Source organism: Microtus pennsylvanicus, chromosome 12 (genome assembly GCF_037038515.1).
Source record: "Microtus pennsylvanicus isolate mMicPen1 chromosome 12, mMicPen1.hap1, whole genome shotgun sequence".
Lineage (NCBI taxonomy): Eukaryota > Metazoa > Chordata > Mammalia > Rodentia > Cricetidae > Microtus > Microtus pennsylvanicus.
The window spans coordinates 8,100,138-8,124,608 of record NC_134590.1 but is presented as its reverse complement, the minus strand read 5'-3'; the positions used below and the strand labels follow the sequence as shown (position 1 = coordinate 8,124,608).

At 43.0% G+C, this 24,471-nt stretch overlaps 1 protein-coding gene across 38 annotated transcripts in view; it reads right to left on the bottom strand.

Annotated features, from left to right (window-relative positions):
- Positions 1–24,471, bottom strand: part of Sec31a (SEC31 homolog A, COPII component) — a 58,728-nt gene that overhangs the window by 7,815 nt on the left and 26,442 nt on the right. For 4 of the 38 annotated variants that reach the window (XM_075943182.1, XM_075943183.1, XM_075943185.1 and 1 more), the window contains exons 13-25: positions 23,938–23,976; positions 23,408–23,485; positions 20,253–20,328; positions 19,594–19,772; positions 15,944–16,070; positions 14,950–15,095; positions 12,954–13,127; positions 12,202–12,375; positions 9,336–9,428; positions 8,334–8,457; positions 6,218–6,556; positions 1,672–1,710; positions 266–324 (exon numbers count right to left, since the gene is read on the bottom strand). In XM_075943182.1, coding sequence (XP_075799297.1) covers positions 266–324; positions 1,672–1,710; positions 6,218–6,556; positions 8,334–8,457; positions 9,336–9,428; positions 12,202–12,375; positions 12,954–13,127; positions 14,950–15,095; positions 15,944–16,070; positions 19,594–19,772; positions 20,253–20,328; positions 23,408–23,485; positions 23,938–23,976 — 1,647 coding nt within the window. The remainder of the gene's footprint in view (positions 1–265; positions 325–1,671; positions 1,711–6,217; positions 6,557–8,333; positions 8,458–9,335; positions 9,429–12,201; positions 12,376–12,953; positions 13,128–14,949; positions 15,096–15,943; positions 16,071–19,593; positions 19,773–20,252; positions 20,329–23,407; positions 23,486–23,937; positions 23,977–24,471) is intronic. The other 34 variants (XM_075943188.1, XM_075943187.1, XM_075943194.1 and 31 more) reach the window with 27 other exon arrangements.

The window sequence follows — 24,471 nt, the reverse complement described above, 5'->3', positions numbered from 1 at the left end:
TCCTAAGTCATTCCCTGCTTCAGCCACCCAGGTCTCCGAGCCTGGGATGGAGGTATAGGCTACCCTCAGCACAGGGTAAAGCTTTAGCAGCAGTCTGTCACTGCCTTCCTGTCACCAGATTAGAGGAAATCCTGGTGCAATGAGTTGTACACACATTAATCAGCAAGCTTTGCCTTGAGAAGGATCAGTTAAGCGTGCTGTGCTCTACATGGCTACAGGTGACTAACAGCAAAGACATCCACTGGGTAGAGGGATTTTCCATTACCTTCTTCTTCTTAGGTCCTCTGTTCAAAGCTGGAGGGTCATTCCAACCATTCTGAGGACCTGGAACAGACAACAGAAGTCATTTTCCTCCAGAACCCTGAAAGGAAGAAAGTGGCTCATCTCACACTTCCACATTCCCCTCAACTGTGAGGGATACAGTCTGTGAGCCCTACAGGCTCGAGCAATCCGCAGGGTCACACAGGGCTTGCCTTAGTAGACATCATATCTGAGAGCAGTGCTACTCAGAGGGAAGGGACTGCCCCAAGATGAGGCTGAAGTCCTGTGTCTAAACTGACAGGCAGCCTCCAAAGCCAGTCCACCCTTCTCTTCAGATAACAGGCACAGATCGGCGAGTGTACTTCTGCAAGGTGTTCTATCACCCTTAACACACAAAGAATAAAGGGACATGCAATTCAGCAAGCACATCACAGATGCTAAACACAGTCCTATTAAATAAGACTCAGGAGCACAGGCCAGATAGTAGCTCAACGGCAGAATGCTTGCCCAGAACAGGAGGCCCAGGTCCCATGCCCAGGACCACAAGACAAACACCCCCCCCCAAAAAAAAACCCAAAAAAACAGAGCTCACCTATACAACAGGAGTAATTCTCATCATTTCCTGTCTTAAGAAACCATAGACACTACAGAAAGTTTCATCAGAAACTAGAAACCCAGCACCCCGGCATCTCAAAGTACAAATGGCCATGGGAAGAGCTCGGTGTTTTACTACCAGTACCTTACAGAGCACGCTGACACCGACAACTGCCCAGTTCTGATGCGGTCACTTTACTCACTATGGAAGCGGCCGGCTGCTCGAGCACAGCTGTGTTGAGTGAACGCATGGCGATGGGAAGTGCTGCCTGCCCATTTCCAGTGTGCTTTCTTCAGATTTCCCCCTTGTTTGCTAAGCTGATACGCATATTAAATCACAACAAAACTGCTTAGCAAACAAAAGAAACTGGTTCGTGCTTAACGTTACCAAACAAGGCCAGCTCTCTTTCTAAACATAACGGACTTAGCTGCTTTGCTTTTTAAATAGAACTCACTTCCTACAAATTCACCTGAGACAGAGGCTCTGAACACTTTAGGAGCTGGTCTCAGGCTGTTGAGCCATGTGTAACATACCACCACACAGGAATCATTCCAATCTCTCCCATCACCTCATATCCTTACCTTGATATAGCAACCCTGTCATTATGCTCATGTAAGATACACAGCTTCTATGATTTAAAGCTCCGAGTTATCACACACATTCAATCACTCTAAAATTTGATTCAATTAAGAAGCCAAATAAAAATGATACCAATCAGATTTAGGGTACATTCACATGCATTATTGTTAATGTCCATTCATTAGCTGCATTTAATGATTAAAGTATTTCAAATGTATGTTTTACAACCAATTCACCTTCCAATACAGATGCCTGGTCTTGGAAAGATTGATTTTCTGTAGATAAAATGTAAAAGTCACTTAGACAGTATTATGAAAGACATTCTAAGCTCAAACAATCACATTATACTTTTCCTTCCCTGCTTAACAGCACCCAGAAAAAGCAAATGAACCTCAAAAGAACAAAACTTGCTTTACAATTTTTAAAATTTACTTACTACAAGGTCTCTATCTAGAGAACCTAGACTGCTCACAATGTAGCCCAGGTTGCTCATTATGTAGTCTAGGCTAGCTTCAAACTCATAATCCTCCTGCCTTAGCCTTGCAAGTGCTGGGATCACACACAGGCACTACCACATTTGCCCTAAGACTCACTTTTAAATCAAGTTATGTGAAATGTCTTCTGTTCAGTTAAGAAAGTTATCAGTTTCTTTGGGTAAATTCCCTAAAGTTGTATCAAATACAATGAACTCTTAAACAGCATTTTCTCCACTGACTATGCTATCTCTTCTAAAAGAGGTTTACCCTTTACTTAGAGACCAGTGTTCCCTAGTCTTTGTCTTGACAGCTTCTCTGTTTGATAAACGAAGCTCAGGATGTCCTATGAGCACAGCACCCCAGATGACACTTGCTCATACCACATGGCACCAAGTGTTTCCATGCTGGCAGCATTGAGAGCTGTGACCCTAAGCTGCCTGAGAACCTTGTTTAACCACAGAGTGTAATGTTCAGACAGGGCCTAATGTCATCTTTCCAGTGAGTCCCTAGGTGACGCCAGCACTGTTGTCAAGCCTCCAGCAGTGGAGAGAAGCAAACAGGCTGACCACACTCTGTGGCCAGCCTGCCACAGATCAGAAGCATGAAAGTGGCTACGTTTGTCAGCACACAGTCTTTCAGAACCCACCAGCTTCACTTGACAAGGGAAGAGACAAAAGAAGATGAACTCAACTGGGCTTGAGCTCCACCCAAGACACACATCCTGGAGAAAGCAAGAGGTAGGAGAGGGTGCCACAGCCTAAGATCCACTGCTCGGAAGATGACTCCAGCATTCCCTGACATGTTCTCCTTACCATATGGCTTCTAAGTGCAAGCCAATCTCTTCATCTAGGGTTTAACTGAAGAAAAGAGTGATCCATGCTGCCTGTGTTTACGTGATGACTTTATTCCATACAGCCTCACTGCCCACAGAAGACATAATACACTCACACTACAGCTAGCCAATGTCTGGAGGGTCGCTGTGTGCTCTGTAAGGAGACTAGCTGGGCTCCACCTCCAGACCTCAGCATCTGTGCTGGCGACATCACAGATGACACCTGCAAGTACTGGAAACAGGTTGGCTTTAAGCTTCTTCAGGGAGAGTGCCTGCAATATGCCCTCTCCTCACCCTGTTGACAGGAAGGGACAGGGAACAAAGACTCTCCCAAGAAAAAGCCTGGGGACTGAAGCATGGGACACTCGGCTTTCACCAAGTAGCAGCAGAGAGAAGTCTGCACAGGACTTTCACATGATCCCTTAGTGATGATACTAAGGTCAAAATGAAGTCAAATTCAAAGTTAGCAGTGAATCTGAACCAAATCAGAGTCAAGACTTCCAAGAGAGCAGCCAGTTGGTAGCTTGAATGAGGAACCAAAACACATGGTTTGCCGAATAGGGAAAACTTGTACAATCATCAAGCCTTCTCCCATTATACGCTCACCAACTCTGCTTACCATCAAATCATGCAATGTTTAAACATGTTTAGTTTCAATAAACCGAGTCATTTTCTCAATTTAATACATAATTTTGGCTTATCTATATTCTTTTGTAAAAATGTGGTATTCAGTGTGCGTGCATGCATGTGCATGCGTGCATGTGGGTATACCACAGCTCACATGTGGCAGTCAGGAGACCTGCGGGAGTGCTGAAGCAGGGTCTCTCTTGTCTTTGTCACTGAGTCTCACTCCAGGCAGCCGGCCCATCACGCTCAGCTTCACAAGGGTTCTGGAGAACCTAGGCTGCAAGGCTTGCACAGCCAACGCTTTTTATCATGGCCCTAGTCTTTTAGGGATCCTCCTTCAGCCAATGGCCTTTGAGAGGCTGGACCAGGTTGGGCGTGGCCTTGGATACCAAATAGGTGCACGGGCCTGCTCTCTCACCTCTCTAGCCTGGATGCTGGATTTGGTTCCTGTCCACGTTTGTGCAGAGGACTGTGATCTGTGAGTCCCTTCTAATAAAGAACCCCTTTATTATACTTATACTCCATTCTGAGTCAGTGTGGGAGTACTTTATTCGCCTTTTCCTTCATTAGTGCTCAGCCCTGTCCAGTCCTGCCCCTTCCACCTCCTTCCCCCCTCTTCCCTAGCAGCAGCACCCATTCCTCTGAGCCTCTGGCACACACACTCATATATTAACAGAAAGCTCAGAAGTCTGCAGGATCCAAAAGGAATTACCCACTGGCCAACTGGAATCTCTAAATCCCCAACAAACCCACGGTTCAAGACACACTACAATATGACAAGATGTCTACTCATAATAATATAACTTCAACAAAAACTGTAGGGAATCCAAAATGGACATGGTGAGGCGACTGCACCCGAGATGTAAAGGAAGGTTACATGCAGGCTAACAGGCAGCGGGCATATATGTGCATGCTGAGTATCAGGGAGCGTTAGTTTGGCTGTTTTCCCCATTAGTCATTCTGTCTCAGCCAGGTTAGAGCAATTGTACAGCATCCACTACCTCATGGCAAAATGCACTTTTGCCCGAGGAGAACAATGCTGTGCAAATATTCATCTCCTGTTATAAAGTGACAGATGCCCCAGCAGTGGTTTGGGGAATTTCTATAAATCCACTGGGATGCATCTATCACCAAGAGACCTCCAGCGTAGGCTGTGACGACACAGACCCCCGCTAACGGAGACCAGTGTGCACACTCCCGAGACTGCTCACAACTCCTAAAAAGCTCCTGTCTCTTCAGCTACAATTTTAATTTCTGTTTCTTGGGGTTGTGAGGACCTAAATACAAAACATATAGCAAATGCTAGATGCTGTCCAAGACATTTAACGCATGTGAGTCCTCTTCTATTTCCCGCACTGCTCTTTAAGAGGATTCACGTGAACCCACTCTACCCTTTAGTAAGGATCATATTCACTGCTCTGAATGGTGGCTGATCCGGGTTTCCAGGGTGGTTCTGGAACTCTACTCTGAGCTGGGGCTCATTTGTAAACGCTCAAACTGCCGTGTCTGCAGCACATCACTGAAATATGTGCGGCCAGGTCCCTGTTTGTAGTTAAGAAAGATAATAAGGGTTTGGAAGTGATCGTTGTAAACTAAACAACAAAGGCTCTAGGATGAAGATCACTGAGCAGCCTGACACAATCTGATGCTGTTCAGCTCTCTCGCCTCACTTCAAGACTGAAGAGGGCAAGCTGTCCCTCTGTCTGGCATCCGAGGCATCCCGCTGCCCTTCCAGCCAGCAGAGCGCCTGTAGTGTCTCGGTCACGGCTAACCTCTCACTATTCTCAACTGTGTGCATATGGGGGGAGGTGGTGTTGGGCGCCCACTGAGCGAGCATCCACGGATAAAGGGAAGACAACTGAGGTGTCTACAGTCCTTACAGTCATTTTCCTTCTCTGCACGCTAATATTACATATTAGAGAAGGGGAAAAGAGGTATATTGATAATTCTGGGCTCTACCATGCATAAGACTTTAGAAGCAGGAAAATTTAAAAATATTTTATATCCACATTTATTGTGTTTACTTGAAAAGAATGCTTCTACCACAGACTTATGATAAACTTCTACCAATGTGAGTTACTCTTAGCATTAAAACCAGCAAAACACAGAACAGACTCTGCCAGCACAGCTTTAGGAATAGGGACTAACCAAGTTCAAGCTTTGCCCCACTGGTATGAATGCCCATTATAACCTGGAAAGAGAACTACTCTCAAATGCCGATGTGCACAGAGGCCTTACTTTGAGTTTTCTTTTTTTGTGTGTGTGGAGGGCAGAGGACAACCTCTGGGGGTCACTTCTGCCCTTCTACCATGGGGCCCTGCTGGGACCAAACTGTCAGGCTTGCAAAAAGTGAACCACTTTACCCACTGGGCCAGCCTGAAGCCCACAAATCATTTTAAAATCAAGGACATTTTAAGATAACTGAGCTCACTTCAGCTCAAGTAAACCATAAGGGCCCGAGCTATAGCGTAGTGGTAGATCACTCCGCTAGCATTGGAGGCCCATGTTTAATCCCAGATGCCCGTCCTGTGTTTCTGCATTTCATGGAACAGGACCAGCTGAGTCCAATCTCAACCACTGTTCCTCTCACCCACTAATTCCCTTCCTTTCACAGTGAGTTGGCAGCAGGTTATAGCCCTTAGCATCGTGAGCTCTAGGCTAAGGGCTTCCTCATCTAGCAACTGACGCTCATTATGGAGGCTCACAGGGAGTTTGAGAACTTGTTATAAACACTCAAGCAACACCTCGCATTACTCAGTTCACAGACCCTTGGAAATGATGCCCTCCACCCACCCACCCACATGCTCTGAAACCCGAGGCCCAAGCAAACCCCTTCCAAGCGCAGACCTGTTCTTTGGGATGCAGGCAGCTCACTGGCAGCAGGCGGTGTACCTGTTGTTCCAGGAGGCAGTGCATAAGCTGAAGATGATGGTGGAGCTCCTGGTCCGCCATGCTGGAAGGATGCTCCAGAGGAAGGGGGAGGGGGGAAAGAAGCAGCAGAGTTGGAGGTAGGTGAGGAGGTTTGTTGCGCTGTGTACATCTGAGGCTGCCCGGAATAAGGAGCGGCAGGGGATATGTATGGGGTGTTAGGGTAAGCATTAGAAGCAGGAGGAGCAACAGGCTGCTGAGGTCGGTAAGCTGCTGACCCCCCTGTTCCGAAGGAATACTGCTGGGCTGGCTGGTAAGCTACATCAGGAGAAGAAACAGAGATTTTAATTAGTTACACATTTGTTCTGACAGAAGTCGGAATGATTTTAGTCATTACTGTTTAAACAATATGACCAAAACCTAACACTTGGGACTGGGGATGTGGCTCAGTGACAGAACACTTACTTGCTTAGCGTGGGCAAAGCCCTGGCTTCCATCTCTAGCACTTTAAAAAGAAAAACAATGACAGGAAAAACACCATCCCTAGAATGCTGCTGGTAATAGACATTTTGGACTAAGATCCAAAGAGCTGTTAAAACTGAACCCTTCCTGAGACTTCCTGCCCTGTGAAGACTAATCACAAGACAGAGTCACTCAGGACTTCTGTGCTCAGAGCATGTCCTTTTCTTGAAAACTCTATAGTTTCAAGAACTTGTTGGCAGCTCAAGACTTCAACCTTCAACCTTCAGCTATCCTGGGAGAGCCCAACACCACCACACTGTGCAGGAGCAGGGCAGGCAGGGCAGGGAGGGTCTCTGCAGCGCACACCTGGTGCATCTGTCCTCTGAAAACAGCATCACTAAGCACTACATGGAAAGGAGTCAAATGGATACTTGTGTGAAGAACCCCACAGCTCAGAAGGCCTTGCAAGGATAAGTTCTTATGTGGAGCATCTTGGGTTTTCCAGTTGTTTAATCTTACAATTGTCTCCTGAGATCTTTATTTAGGCCTTATGTTCTTGTTTTTGTTGTTGTGTTTTTTGTTTTGTTCTGATTTTTTTGGGGGGGGGAGGGAGGAGTTTCTCTGTAGCTTTGAAACCTGTCCTGGAACTAGCTCTTGTAGCCCAGGTCAGCCTTGAACTCACAGAGATCCGCCTGCCTCTGACTCCCAAGTGCTGGGACTAAAGGCGTGTTCCACAACCTCTTGGTTGGGCCTTTTGTTCTTAATTTTTAATAGTTGTTTAATAATTTTATCCTTAAGGTTTTTACTGGGGTTCTTTATTCTTAGTTATGAAACGGTAGTTTTTTTGGGTTGGTTGATTTGTTTTTCTTTTGAGATAAGGTCTCTCTCTATAGCCCTGGCTGTCCTGGAACTATGCAGACCAGGCTGGCCTCAAATTCAGAGATTTGCCTGCCTCTGTCACCTGAGTGCTGGGATTAAAGACACTCTGCCACCACACCTGGTTGTAATTTGTTTTACTCAAATGCAGTTGCTCTGGCAGGTCCACAGAACATACAAACCAAGAGCATACTCCCAGACTGGGATTCGGCATGCCAGAGCAGCAGCATCAGGCCACTACTGCACAACACATGTGGAGCGGTGCCAAGGGGGTGTGCAAGGAGCACATGGAGGGACTCTGGACTTTCTGCTCAATCTTGCTATGAACCTAAATTTATTTTTTAAAAATTTACACTAAATAAAGCCAATGATAATAATAAAGTGGAAAAAAAATAACAAATGCATGAACCAACTTCCCAAAGCTGTGGTTTCTGTCATGTTGTCTGAAGAACAGGGTATGTACTGATAATTTCTACAGCTCCGCTCCCACATGACACACAATTCTCTTCTTTAGCATGACGGAATGGAGCACTGTTCTGAATGGGGTGAAAGACAGACTCTGGACTGACTCTCTCTGTCTCTCTGTGTCTGCCCCCACCTCCCACCTCTCTCTCTCTCCTGGCCGGCACTCTAGCACTGAGCTACATCCTAGCCCCCTTATCTATTCTGTGAGAGCTGATCTGACCATGGCTTTGTTGCCGCTAAGTAACTGAGGGAGGGCAGGCCACTGTGAAGACTCCAAGGGTCCATTACTTACGCTGTGGCTGTGGATAAGGTGGCAGCTGGCTGTGCATATGGCCTGGAGATGTAGGCAGCGGAGCAGCAGTATTTGGATTAACATTGCCATGCATTATGAAACCTGGAGGTGGAGGGTTTTCTCCCTAGGAAATAAGAATAGAGTGAAAAGGAAGATTAGATTTGGGACCAAGAACATCACCAAAGGGCCTTGTAATCTCTGAAATGAAATTTGTCTTTATTTTTTTATCAATTTTAATATGTTAAATTGTATTTTGTATATACTACTTTCCTGAGGACACCCCATTTTCTAGGTGACACATTCTGAGTGATTTAAAGGTCCAAAGAAACTGCAGTGAATGGCAAAGGCTAACAGCCCATAACAGGGTCGGTAACACTGTGCTAACACTGAGGTAGAGCACCAGAATTTCCATCTCCACCAATTCCCGCTTACTTCTCCAAACTCTGTAAGTATTATAAAGGGGATTTTCAGTTTTCGATTTCTGCAATGTTTACAAAAAAGAACGAGAGAAACATCTTCAGTAAAATCCAATTTTTTTAAATAAAGTATTTTTGTGCACTGGTGTGAAGGTGTCAGATCCCCTGCAACTGGATCTTCAAACAGTTGTGAGCTGCCATGTGAGTGCTGGGAATTGAACCCTGGTCCTCTGGAAGAGCAGTCAGTGCTCTTAACCACTGAGCCATCTCTCCAGCCCCCAGTAAAATCCAATTTAAACCATTATTTGAACCTTCGTTGAGATATTTCTAGCTCAAGTAAATTTAGAACTGCAAAAGAAGAGAAAGAATGAGAAAACAAATTAATTTTCCTAAAAATTGCCACTTGCATCCCAAATGCAATAAAATGCAACGAGCAGCAGACGGATGCAGAGTAAGGACCAGAGAGGAAGGAAGAAGCTGGGCAGAGAATATATAATCATATATATATAATTAGGTAATCGCTATATATATTGTTATATATTTAAGTGAGCAGATCATGCTCAAGGAGGAATAATGAAGGATATACCTGTGTGTCAGAGGGAGAGGCTGCAGGTGGATGCCTGGGAAGGGCAGTAGGAGTTTTGTTACTCCAGGTAGTGACAGTAGGGGCAACTCTAACCTGAATTGAACAAAGAAATACCAATCACAGAAAATAAAAAGTAAAAACATTAAAAGAAGAAACAAACAACTCAAAAGGTCTTAAAAGCAAGACACAAAGCAAGAAGCAAAAGCGGCAAGAAGCAAAAGTGGAAGAGTTCACATGGTCCAGCAACTGTGTCCAGGGCCAGCCAGCTGCACAGGAAACCAACAGAACAGCAGGTGAGAGGCAGCAAGGGCTCTGTATGAAGGCTTCAACCAAAGCGCAAGAACAAGCCCATTCCAGAGTATATGAGGAGGGGCTGGAGAGGCAGCTCAGCTGTTAAGATTCTCTGGCTGCTCTTCCAGAGGACTAAGCTCGATTCCCAACACCCACAGGACAGATCACAACTGTCTGTAACTCCAGTCCCAGGAGATCTAGCACATACATGCAGGCAAAATACCCACAACACATAAAAATAAATAATAGAATAAGTAGGGAAGAACGATCCTTTAGATAGAAAAAGACGGTGTTGTGGGCTAACGAGTAAAACCATTTCCAGATCCTAGTGATCTGCAGCATGCTGTACCTGGCCACTTCACAAGAAATTAGATTCAAAATCATATAATCAAAGCATACCCAAGCTGGCTATTAAAGATTACTCATCTAAGCCCAGCCTTTATTTAAAGGTGATTGTTAAGGTCCATACAGCTCACGGGTGATGGAGCTAGGAGTAAACTGGGCTTCAGTTTCTCTATAATAATAGTGTATCCTCTATTGTACCACACTGTTACGCTCAAGTCCTGTCTAAAAGGTTCCTAAAATCCTCGTAAATCAGAAAATCCTTTCTGGTATGCAAATCTTTACAGAACTCCAGTACACACACACATATAAAATAAAGCAAAGTGAAGCTGTACTGGCTAAAAGGAGTTAAAATGTACCCACTACTGATCCAGCTCCCTTTCCTTCCGTTCTTTCCCTTTTCCCACTTACAAAACTACTTTAAAACTCTACACCACTGTCCTCCCAACTCAGCAAGAAAATCCCTGCTTTTTGTGATTGAATATACTTGTTTTTCTTAAAAGATAATATTAGTAAAAGTAAAGCAGATTATTTTGTGATTTTGTTGGGGGTTGTTTTATTTTTGAGACTGAATCACGATGCGTAGCCCTGGCTGGCCTGGGATTTGCTATGGAACCAGGCTGGCCTCCAACTCAGAAATCCACCCGCATCTGCCTCCCAAGTGAGTGAAAAGATTAAAGTGGTGTATCTGCATACCCAAGAAAGTTCAACAGTCTTTAAATGCTTTTACCATTTCCCAGAAAGAAAAACCTAAAGACAAAAGAATAACTGTTCTTTTCTCCCAGTGTAGAGTAAGTCTTGCTTTATTTAGTATCTTAAGAAATTTAGTCAGTTGGACGGTGGTGGTGCACGCCTTTAATCCCAGCACTCCGGAGGCAGAGGCAGGCGGATCTCTGTGTGTAGCCTGGTCTACAAGAGCTAGTTCCAGGACAGGCTCCAAAGCTACAGAGTAACCCTGTCTTGAAAAAAGAAAAAAGAGAAGAAACTGCAAATCCAAATACAAGACTGAAAATTCTAATCCTAGTTTAGCTTCAAGCAGCCATGCAGTGCTGAGAAATGACATTTCTGTGCCTTGACGTCTGCTAGGTCATTTGAAATCCTACCTCTCCACTTCCTTGGCCAACATCTCACCCCCCATTTACATCCCAGGTTTTATAAGCACAATGTCCAGGAAAGCAGAGAAACTGTGTATTTTGTTTATCTGGATAATCCCTACAGCAAGAATATGCCAGGCACTCACAGAAGAGTTGCAATAATTTGTCAAATGAATAAGAAAAAAAGAAAGAAACGTAGAGTTCTAGATAGTAAAGCTATATTCAAATATAATCTGATTAAGTTCTACTCTTAATCAATTCTGATTAAGGACTGATTCAAAGTCCAAAAAATAAATTAGACTTACTTTTCCTATAATTAAAAATGATTGACCCCACCACCAACTTGTTCTATCTGAAATGTCAACTTTGCTATCAATCAAGACCATTATATATAATCTTCCATTTAATAATATGAAGGTAGGGCAGGGTATTGTGGCACACACTTTTAACCCTAGCACTCTGGAGGCAGAAGCAGCCAAATCTTTGTTAGTTCAAGACCAGTCTGATATACATAGTAAGTTCCAGGCTGGCCAGGGCTAAATAGTGAGACCCTGTCAAAGAAAGGAAAAAGCAAAACAAAACAAAAAACATTATCTGTTGGTCTGTAAATATAGTTTATATGAAAATTTGAAAAACAATATAATCACATTTTGTGCCACAAACATAAGACTAGCCAAAATTAGTAATTGTATGCACAGCAGAGCCAGCCCTTGGTTCTCTGTGGTGTATGTTTGTCTGCCGCACTTGACTGTGTGGATACAGAGCACACAGCAAAATTAAACTGGTGACGGAAAAAAGAACTGTCAAAAAAGACTGCCTAAAGTTAACCGAGTCCTTGGAAGAGTTATCCAGCCTCACCACTTTACCTACAGGCTTTAAGTCCAGCAGACATTTAGAGAGCAGATGGGCACGTGGGAAGAAGGACTGGATTAAAACTAATTTCAACCAAACACATGACAACTGCATGAAGGAGGTGACTCTGAGAAGCAGGCATAAACAGCCGCCTCAGGTGCACAGAAAGTGTAACTGTGACACAAGATGCCCTGCCTGGCTTCACTATGTCTTTTAGCGAGCAGTTCAAACCATCTATTAGGACAGACGCACACAAGTTCCCACATCATCTGAACCTTATCACTCACATGGGGATAATATTGCTGGGTCTGAACTCTGGGCATCTGTGGGTGGCCAGCACTTGGTCCAGGTCTGCCTTTGGACAGTGGCTGCCTCTCATAAGGACTTTTAGATGATTCCTGTCCTGGTGCAGGCTTCCCTTGGGCTCTGCAGAGTCTGTCACGCAGCTGCACGATATTTGGCTGTAGAAGCAATGGAAGAAAATGAAACTGTTAATCCATCCAGCTGTATGACAGCATGCTCTGACTTCTTAAAAGCAATCTGATCATTTATGTTAAGTACTCTACCAGAGTCTACATTCTACTCCTAAGACACTGAGGCGGGTGTGGCACTATGGGTACCCCTTGGTTAGGACACCAGTTCAATGCCATACCATCGTTGCTCTTTGGTCGTTTTATGGCACAATAACAGTGCTCCCAAATCACAGGGCTATCTTACAAAACACATCTGGAAAAAAGCTCTCCAAAGAGAAGCAACTGCTGCAGCTAGTGATGGAAAAGGTCCAACTGATTGATTAAGAGACATTCTTAAAATAATTAACAGGAAAAGGCATTAAGTTCAAATCTGGACCTCACAAAGATTCACGAATAAACAGATTTACATATATTAACTATATATAGTGACTATGTATATGAGCCAGGTGTGGTGGCACAATTCCAGAGGAAGGGAATCTCTGAATTTGAGGCCAGCCTGGTTTAAAGTGAGTTGCATGATAGCCCTATCTTGAAAAACTAAACCAAACCAAGATGAATTTAATTACCTGGTTGGTGTTATCAGGCAGAAACGCCAAGGCTGTGGCAATGCTACCCTGGGCCGCCAACAAACTGGCATACTGACTCATCTTCTCAGCCAGAAGAGCCCCTACAGTATTCGTGTCCATGGCGTGGGTGAGCTGCACAGCTTTTCGGAGGATGACAACTTTCTCAATCAGATCCTAAATGATAGAATAAGACAATCAGAGATCCCAAAGAGCAGATTTCCAAACACACCCAGTGGACAGTGCCCGTCCACATCCTACTTGAAAAGCATGGGAAAGCTGAGCACCATCTAGGTGACAGCCAGTGAGGAGGAGGAAGCTTGTATCCCATGGACAGCAAATAGGGAGGAGGAGGATGCCTGATCCCCATGGAGGACTCATAGGTTATTATGTCCTAAGCATCCTCAGCCTGCCAGACATTTGACCACCCATCTCAGACAATTATCCAAACTGATGTGTTGGGCAGATACCCAGCAGCAGAAGAGGAGCTATGCGCAAACATGGCACACCATGGCTCCTGCAACAACACACTACCACACACACTCACTGCAGAGGCACACCACAGTTCCTGCAACAACACACTACCACACAAACTCACGGCAGAGGCACACCACAGTTCCTGCAACAACACACTAGCATACAAACTCACGGCAGAGGCACACCACAGTTCCTGCAACAACACACTACCACACAAACTCACGGCAGAGGCACACCACAGTTCCTGCAACAACACACTACCACACACACTCACGGCAGAGGCACATGACCTCCACGGGGGCTCACGGCAGAGGCACATGACCTCCACGGGGGCTCACCGCTTGCTCAAGTTAAACATTCCTCCCAAGGCTGGCGGGGCCTTAGGTCACTATGAGTACCCCTGGAGGGGACTGTGCGCCAAGGTTGCCTTCTGTTGCTCTTCTGCTCTCTGCAGCTCAGTCATGAGCTCCTATGCTGCCCTTGCCAGAGCCCGAGGCTATGGGCCACCCAACCTTAGAATTTCCAAACCATGAGCCCAAATAAAACCCTTTTTTGGTAAAAGCTAATTGTCCAGCCATTTCATGACAATAATGCAGAGCTGACTGATACACGCTGTGGCAAGGCAGCGGAGCTGTTCTTGGGGAGCGAGCCTTGTGATGGGAGGAGGGAGTGTGCAGGAGAAATACACTTTCTTCTCAGGAACACTTGAAAGGAAAAGCTTGCTTTTTTTTTTTTTTAAACCTGACTTTTAGTCTCATAAGAATGATCTTTAAAACACTGACTCTATGGATAAAATGTTTATCCAGAGAGAAAAACTACTATATTGAAATATCCAAAGACTTCACCCACTAACTATTTAGGGAAAAGTTGAAGCTACATGGTCCCCACAGTTTGACTTTCTAGTCTGAGTAGTGATTCTAACCTGAGTTCCTGCATTCTGTACTTCATGGTCTCTGATCATAAATGTTCTCCTCAATACTGGGATGCCTCCTGCTTCCCAGGCCTCACTATTGCTCTCTGCCAGAGGGAGAAGGAGTCTGAGAGAAAGCAGCTAAACTCTGAGCTACTTTCAATGCTCTGCTACCTCCCGGCCCTGGTGACTGCAGAACGTGATGGGACCTGACAGCTGCCACATCTTACGAGCCATCACGTCACACCTGGCTTCTTTAAAGATAACAATGAACACATGATGATCCAACCAAAGAACTCCTAAACGACAAAAGCAACAAGGTTCTCGGACAGAAGCATCTCCAACGTAATCCTAAGTGGGTGAGAAGACACTGAAATGTCAGCATCGCTGTTCAGAAATACTAACCTGGGGCTGGAGAGATGGCTCATTGTTTAAGAGCATTGCCTGTTCTTCCAAAGGTACTGAGTTCAATTCCCAGCAACCACATGGTGGCTCACAACCATCTGTAATGGGGTCTGGTGCCCTCTTCTGGTGTGCAGGCATACACACAGACAGAATATTGTATATATAATAAATAAATAAATATTTTTTTAAAAAAAAGGAAATACTAACCTGGAGAGACAAAGGATTGCTACCATCTTGAGCTTTTGTCCAACAAGCAACCAATTTCTCTACATTCCCCGCACAAATATAGCAGAGGCACGCCTGAGCCTGCAGGAGGCTGTCTCCTTCACTCTCAAGCCTGGCTCCCAAGAGATCTGTCAATCAAGAGAACAAGGTAAGATGGCACCCATTTCACTGTGTATGAGGTTGCAAGCAGCTCCGTGGTATTTCCAGAGGCATGGACGAAATTTTACAATCAGTAAGAACCAGAAAAAAGACACAAGCGCTCTAAATGCTCAGTGACTATTTGGCTGTTAAATAAACGGAGTAATTTACATATACTGTGTAAGACTCTACCTCTAACTACAGAACTGCTTTCCATCAAGAACATCAGAAGAAACAATAAGGGGGGAAATTTGAATAGCACATATAGAATACATCGTCAGTGGTGGCTAAATACACTACAAACGTACTACAGATACAAAAATCCGGAAAAATATAGTGAACATCCACGCCAGCAAGCAAGCTTGTTTCCTAAGGCACAAAGTTAGTCCTGGCCTCTAATGATCGATCTTACCTAACTGTTACCATTACTAATTGATCCCAACTAACATTTATTGAGAACTGCATATGTGCTAATTACAGATGAGAAAAATGAGGCTTAGAAAATGATCTTTTCTGGGTCATACAGCTTGTAAGTAGCAGAGGCAAAATTTATATTCTGATCTACCCCAAACCATTATCACTGAACATACAATCTCTAAATGACACATTTTCTATCTGTTCTCCCTTCTTCTGTCTGTCTTGTCTGTCTCTTCTTACTGAGAATCAAATTCACAGTCTTGAATATGCTAAACAACTGAGCGGTTAGCAGCAGGCACAGCCCATCTTTGTATTTTATAATTCTTACTTCAGATTAGACATGCAAAGATTTCTAGTAAAACTCCTTAATTGTGCAACGCACCCTGCCACCTCTGTAACAGTTACATGTGGGGCTTCTTACCACACAGGGCTGAGAATTCATCCGGTTTAGCATAAGTCAACACTGCAGCGAGGGCCTCTCTCCAGTTTTTCAGATCACAGGACTCAACAATCTCCTTCCAGTTCTTCATCACCACAGCAGTGATGAGCTTGAAAAGGGAAGCAGAAAATGATGTCTTTACTATACACGAGACCAAACTGTCTAATCGTCATGTCTGCATGCTGTGACATAACACAGGGCAAGCACTGCCATCAGGTCCCATACCTACCAATCTTGATCTTTCACAACTACTTAGATTTAATGACAATAGAACAGCCGCGTGTAGGGGAGACCCAGCCAATCACCTTTCTTGCAGGGGGCGGGGTCCCCGCCTGCCCTTCTGTTTTCCTGTTCTCCCCTGGAACTTTTGGTTCTGTAAGTCTATTTCCCAATAAAAACTGTATATATTATTACAGTTTTTGTCTGAGTTCGTTTAAGCCGCTACACCTGGTGCCCAACGTGGGGCTTTTTTGCCCCCGCCCTGGAGCGGCCCAGGATGTAGGCTTGAATTTTAGTTGAGAGAGCTGCATGCCCCAATCTCGCAGCTTTCTGCCTGGGTCCTAACCACACAGCACGCTCCTGGTCCAGCTGCCAGGCGCCCCCTCGGGCCCCAGTGCTGAGTCCGAGACAGCCTCGGCTTGGCAGGACAGCAACTCGGCCACACACGCCATAGCCTGCGGGGCCCGCCCCAATTGCCAGACTTACTCAGCCAGAGCACGTTAACTCCTCCCTGCCTCTCTGCCCGACTACAGCGGCAGAAGTACCTGAGCTTCTAAGTCACTAAACATCTACAGCAACTCGATTTTTCCTAGCGCTTGCTAGAAAATCGACAAACAGGACTCAGGCCCCATACCTACCAATCTTGATCTTTCACAACTACTTAGATTTAATGACAAATCAAACAGCCGCAAAGTGAAAAACATTCTTGAACCAAATAGCAGATGCTATCTTTCCTTCAAAAAGAAAATGGCATCAATGTATTTTACAAAGGGCTTCAGGGAAAAGTATAGGATACTAGCAAAACATTGTAACAGGAAGATGCTCCTAGGTCCAATTGTTCAGGGACTTTATTTGAAGGACAAGCAGGAAAGAACTTTATAAAGAAAGTTAAAACATTCTAGGGGCCAGTGAGATGGCAAAGCAGGGTAAGGGTGCCTGCTGCCAAGCCTGAGGACCAAGGCTGGTGACTGAGTTCAATCCCCAGGACCTACCTGGTAGAAGAGAACCACTTCATGCCGTGGCACATGCGCATGCATGTGTCATCTTAAGAAAAACTACAAAGCATTCAAGCCTTAGGAGGACAGCACAGAGGCGCACAGGCAAAGCTTGGAAACCAGGACAACCACCACTGGGGTTCAGTACTGAGATAATCAAACCAGGACAACCACCACTGGGGTTTAGTACTGAGATTATCAAACCAGGACAACCACCACTGGGGTTCAGTACTGAGATTATCAAACCAGGACAACCACCACTGGGGTTCAGTACTGAGATTATCAAACCAGGACAACCACCACTGGGGTTCAGTACTGAGATAATCCATGAAAAATAACTTCCAGGGTGGGTGTGCTGGTCGAGGCCTTTACTCCCTGGGAGGCTGGGGCAGGAGGATCTCTGCTTTCAAGGCCAGCCTGGTCTATGTGGCATATTCCAGGACAGTTAAGGCTGTTAACACAGAGAAACCCTGTCTCAAAAAACAAAAACAAAAAGCTTCCAAAACAATTGTCTTAAAATACAAAAAACAGCATTAAGCTTGAAAATGTTCAGACCCTCCATGCCGGAAATTCTAGTAACCGAATGATCAAAACTCTGTTCAAATCTTTAGGCAAAACAAAGGTTTCAATCACCATATAAAACAATGTTGCTTGTCTATGAGGAAAGCATTAAAACGAGCCCAAACAATCGTAAACAGTGACATAATACATCCTGGTCATAACATTGTAGAATAACTACGACTCTTTCTAATAGTCCCTGATCATAACATTGTAGAATAACTACGACTCTTTCTAATAGTCCCTGATCATAACATTGTAGAATAACTACGACTCTTTCTAATAGTCCCTGATCATAACATTGTAGAATAACTACGACTCTTTCTAATAGTCCCTGGTCATAACATTGTAGAATAACTACGACTCTTTCTAATAGTCCCTGGTCATAACATTGTAGAATAACTACGACTCTTTCTAATAGTCCCTGATCATAACATTGTAGAATAACTACGACTCTTTCTAATAGTCCCTGGTCATAACATTGTAGAATAACTACGACTCTTTCTAATAGTCCCTGGTCATAACATTGTAGAATAACTACGACTCTTTCTAATAGTCCCTGGTCATAACATTGTAGAATAACTACGACTCTTTCTAATAGTCCCTGGTCATAACATTGTAGAATAACTACGACTCTTTCTAATAGTCCCTGGTCATAACATTGTAGAATAACTACGACTCTTTCTAATAGTCCCTGGTCATAACATTGTAGAATAACTACGACTCTTTCTAATAGTCCCTGATCATAACATTGTAGAATAACTACGACTCTTTCTAATAGTCCCTGATCATAACATTGTAGAATAACTACGACTCTTTCTAATAGTCCCTGATCATAACATTGTAGAATAACTACGAATCTTTCTAATAGTCCCTGGTCATAACATTGTAGAATAACTACGAATCTTTCTAATAGTCCCTGATCATAACATTGTAGAATAGCTACGAATCTTTCTAATAGTCCCTGATCATAACATTGTAGAATAACTACGAATCTTTCTAATAGTCCCTGATCATAACATTGTAGAATAACTACGACTCTTTCTAATAGTCCCTGGTCATAACATTGTAGAATAACTACGACTCTTTCTAATAGTCCCTGGTCATAACATTGTAGAATAACTACGACTCTTTCTAATAGTCCCTGGTCATAACATTGTAGAATAACTACGAATCTTTCTAATAGTCCCTGATCATAACATTGTAGAATAACTACGAATCTTTCTAATAGTCCCTGATCATAACATTGTAGAATAACTACGACTCTTTCTAATGGTCCCTGGCAACGCAGAAGCTTGCGCCATGACAGTGCAATGTACGTGTGATCTTGACTGTCTACAGAAAGGCCTGGAAAGACGAACACGAACTTCGTAACACAGTTAAGACACAACTAAAACTTTTACCTTGAGGTTTTTTAGACTAAACCTCTGGAAGGGAATCAAAATACTGGAATTTTATCACATCAAAGCACAAACAACTATTTCTGGGTGAAAGAATTTAATTCTTTGCTAATTTTTGTATCTTAATTATCTATAACACTAGGATACTACCTCCATAATCAGAATGATAAAAAGTGTGTAATTCTAATACTTATGAGGTTAGGGCAGAAGAACTGAAGATTTGGGGAAAGCCTGAGCTAATGACAAGATCCACCATCTGAAAAATAACTTTTTTTGGCCAGCGGCAGGGTTTGAAGACAGGGTTTGTGTGTCTCTGGCTGTCCTCTAACCCAGAAACCCACCTGCCTCTGTCTCCTCAGTGTGTTCCACCATACCTGGCTAAAAGAAAACATTTTTAAAGTATATATGTATATGCATGTATGTGTTTCTCTGCTACTATTTACTTTAAAAAGTAACATACCCTGGTAATTTTGCTTTGAGATTTTGCAAAGTATTTTTTTTGTGTTTGAGCCAAGAGTTCTTGTCCACCCGCTATGGCTAATATAATAGCATCAGCCATTCGGTTATCATGTAAACAAAGGTCAACTGCACTCTCAAAATTGCCAGTCAGCAAAGCCCGAGTAATTAATCCATCAATATCTGCAACAAAGAAACACAACATCCAAGTTAAATAGAGTCTGCTACTAAAAACAATTACTAGAAAACTGTGCACACCAGGTTTTATACACAGGCAAATGGAGAACACAAGGCTAATTTTTTATTACTAACAGATGAAATTTTTAAAATAAACTGTCACTATTTACAGAAGCTATGGAAATGGATCAGAATGTATATATAGTAACTTATTTTATTAGTAAAGATCACTTAGGTGTGTCAGAACTCATCAGCATTTTCAAGACACTGGTTAGACATAAGTGACAAAAGTTCTCTCTTCCCCCTGCCCAGCATGATGCCACCTTTCTAGTGATGTCTACTGGCACATAACTTAGCTCCTAGGTCTTGGGAGCTCCAAACCACTCATCTACAGAGACCTCTTGTAAAAGCAAAAAGCAACAGTGCATTGTTTTCGCTGATTCCTTATGGCTACAAGAGATTTCAGTCAAAGCCAACAGCACTTACCTCCACTGACGGAGATGTTAAACGTCCCTCCAGCTGAAGGCAGAAAATCAGACTCCTGTTTTTCCTCTTTAATTTGCTAAAGAGATGGAAAAGGCAGCAAATTAGCCAAAATGAAGCTGAAACAAGCTGCTTCAAAATGTCCCAATCTACGTGTAGAACCTTGGACTTCCAAGGCATGAGTTCCCATGAGACATGAATAAAACCCAGTCATCTAAATCACCAAATCAAGTGTCCACACTTGTCACAGAGACCTGAAAAGTTGCTGTCAAAAGTAAGGAACATTTTTCAGATCCCCCAACTTTGAGTGGCTTCAAAATGCAAAATATACATATTTTTAATTATAGTGTCTATAGGTTTGGCTATAAAATCTTTCTGTCCAAGCTGAATCACAAAAACAAATCCCTTGGTGTCCTCAGTACAAAAGTGCAGCAAGCCTAGAGTTTTGTATGGCTCAGTTACAAAGTACATGTCTCTCGCAAGTAGGGTCGGTCTCCAATGCCACAAAGAACAACAACAAAGCAGTATAAACACTGTTTTAACCATTTGAATGTTTTTGAATAAACCAAATTAAATCATACATTTCATTTTCCTTTAAATTAGTTATATATTGAACAGCACAAAGTCTGACAATACACACACACACACACAACAAAAGTTACAAACTGAGCGACTCAATTCAAAATCTAAATACAAAATTGCTGTGGAATATTACTTTAACTGTGTATTATACTTGTTTTTGCTGCACTTGTTTAACGATGTAAAGAATGTCACATCTGTATATGCTGTTGCATATCACCCTATGTAAAGGTGTGTCACATCGGTTTAAACTGCATTTGTTTAATTATGAGAAGATGTGTTGCTGTTTCACCTTGACAACATAAGGCACCTGTTTGGTCTAATAAAGAGCTGAACAGCCAATAGGGAGGCAGAGAAAGGATAAATGGGGCTGTCAGAGACAAGAAATAGGAGGAGAAATCTAGGCTCAAGGAAAGAAGAGAACAGGGAGAAAGAGAGGTCCACGTCCAGAGCAAGACGCCAGTCAGACGTGAGGAGCGGTAGAAGACGTACAGAAGGAAAGAGAAGTACAAGCCCTGAGGCAGAAGGCCGCTAAAGAGAAACAGGTGAATTTAAGGTAAAAGAGCTAGCAAGCTAGGCAGAGCATTCGTAACTAGTAAGAAGTCTCTGTGTCATGATTTGGGAGCTGGCTGGTGGCCTAAAAGAAAAAGTCTAGCATACAAAATGATCTGAAATTCAAAACTTCTTAGATTTCCAGATTAAAAATAATCAGCTTTATGAAGACTCTGTACAGACATCCCAAGCCTTTCTTCTGAAATGAAAACAAAGTTATCCGATATGAACTCAAATGTTCATGCAGACATTTGTTCTGCCCACACAGCTGACTGTGAAAGCTGAGTCATTCTGTGCAGAGAGCAGCACTGGCTCATCTAAGACTTAGGTAACACTTTACCCTATTCCTTCTCCCCTTAGGAAAGTGCTGGCATTCACATTCATCACCCATCCTCACTACCTCTGTTTCCTAAATTTACAGAATGACACTTTCAGGCTAGAGACGCACACCGGGTATGGATACACGGACCTGGGGTGCGTGAGGCCCTGGGTTCAACCCCTAGGACGACACAAATAGCACAATCTTCCCATTTCAAACGTGCTTTCTATATACAGTTAACACACCTTTACTTATGAACTCCTGAGAGACAAGTAGGGCCCCAAATGCTTAATTTCTTACATACTGAAAACCTTGAATGTACAAGGTACCATATCTGAAAAGCAAATAGTATCTGTTAAGTGGGGAGCGTAGCCCCCAACCCCTGGCATCCATACCAGCTTCCCTGGCCTGGGAGTTGCTTTGGTCTGGACTCCAAATCCCAGCATGCCAGGTCCTGACCACTCCCACAGGGTATTTAAGTGGGATTCCCGGTGGAAAAACGTGGTTTTCGGGTCTGTAAGTGCTCCCTGCTTTCCTGTCTCCCCACCATGCGCTCGGCCACCCAAAAGCGTCTTACTTAATAAAATGATGGGCATTTTGATTTGGTTTGATTTGACCTAACTGGATTTCTTGCACCTTTCTTCTTACTTTTTTACTTAACAGTATCATCAAGACCAAAGGGAAGATTTTCTCCCCTTACACACAGTTTGTTTCAAGCCTTCACAATATGCAATGACTACTGTTTGCTAAGTATTTTATCACCTATTATTTCATGAGTACATGAACAAATAGACTTTAATTTGATGGTACATAGTTAATATACAGAAATGAATACCCTTGCAGGTATCTATAATTTTCCTAGGTATCTCCAAAACTAGTTCAAACTTTTAGCAAGATTTTACAGTGTTCTCTATTTCCTTATTAAATTCTGGGAGATTGATTTTAATAGAAAATATATTTCATAATCACTTTACAGCAGTCCAATATGTTTATGAATTATTTATAAGCATTCCATAGTCAAGATAGTCCCCTACCATAAAAGGCAAAGGAAAAGTCAAAGATTAGATAAGACATAAGAACTTGATTAATTTTCCAAGATGAAATAAAATAGAACGCAAGAAAAGTAAACTATGGAATTAGTTGTTAGTTGGGGGGAGAAAGAGAGAGTCACAAGGAAATAAATTAATGACACAGCTGTGTATTCAAGGTCTCTTTTCAATTAGTTATAGAAATTACCAAGCACAGCTAAGGACACACTAATAGTTAAGTCATCACAATTAGCTTAGTTTTACAAAATATTCTTTGCTGTGTCCCAGTTCAGGACCAATTTAGAAGCATCTATCACTGAGAGCGGGCTATACAAATCAAAGTGTCAAAAAAAAAAAAAAAACACATTAACTTGACATGCACAGCAACTGCATTTCTGAGTAAAATCTCTGTCAGTTTAGCATACTGGCAGCCATCTGACCCAATTAAGGAAATCTCACATCTACCACTAATTTTAAGACATAGTAATAAGAACCTGGGCCAAAGAACTAGTGTGCAGAGATACTGTTGTTAGGCAAGATAAATAGACTCTCTTACCCTTAAAACACCTGAGAAAAAATACATTCAAACATAATTGACAACAAGTAGTCAAAAAAAGTCCATATTTTCATGTGAGATACACAATTATCACATAACTGTCCAATATAATAAAAATAAGTACCTCTCCCAAGAGCTGCTCTCCAGCAGCGGGGCTCTCCTCCCCATCACTCTGTGCTACTTGGTCAGGGTCTTTAAGAGCCTTTGGTACAGAAAACAATCACAGAGGGAGGTGAAGAAAGCAGCATTAAAAGGTTATTAGTAACAAGCGAGACAAAGACCCAACCAACCACATCCAGAGCTTGATCGCGAGCAGCAACCTGGCAAGTTTATCCCAGAAACAACATTAAAAGGAAAGCAGGAACGATCACTACCACCACCTTCCCTTTTGGCTACCAAATGTCACATGACATACAAGCGATTTACCTTATCTGAGCAGACATTGGTTCAGTTTTCCCTTTTAAGAAGTTCAAATATACCAAAAGACATGCTTTACCAGCTAAACTTAAGATGAGAATTATAAACTTACTAAAATCCTTGGAACTGGTATTTTCTAAATCAGTAGGCACAAAACAGATCAGCTTCTCAAACTACCCTTCTTGTGAGGATCTAACCAAACTCTCAGGAGAAAGCTATGTTTAAAGGCCTTCTTACCACATCGGATCCATCCACTTTGTTCAAGGCCAAAGCAATCTGAAAGGAAAACAACAACTCACCTACTAAACACAATTCTATTCAGGGTGTACAGCAAGATTCGGCTTTACTCCATTCTCAGCCAAACCCCACAAAAGTTCCTATCAGGGGAAGTATGTTTAGGAAGAGCAAGACACCTGTGCACAGCTGGTTCTCACTGGTTCTAGCTCCATTTACAGGGGATTCTACTGTCCAGATGATCTTCAGCTCTTCTATCTAACCTACAATCAACCTTGAAAGAAACATGTTCTTGGACCTTGTTGTTTTAATAACTATAAATCATTGCTTGTTTGCTTGTTCATTTTTTTTCTTATTGTTTTGTTTTCTAAGACCGGACCTCACTATGTCACCCTGGCTGGCCTGGAACTCATGGTGATTTATTGGCTCTGCCTCCTGAGTGCTAGGGTTAAAGACTTGCACACCTGGCTTACAAGTACATTTTAAAAAGATGTCCTCAGGTACTCAATATAGAATGAATTGTTTTAGAAGTATTTT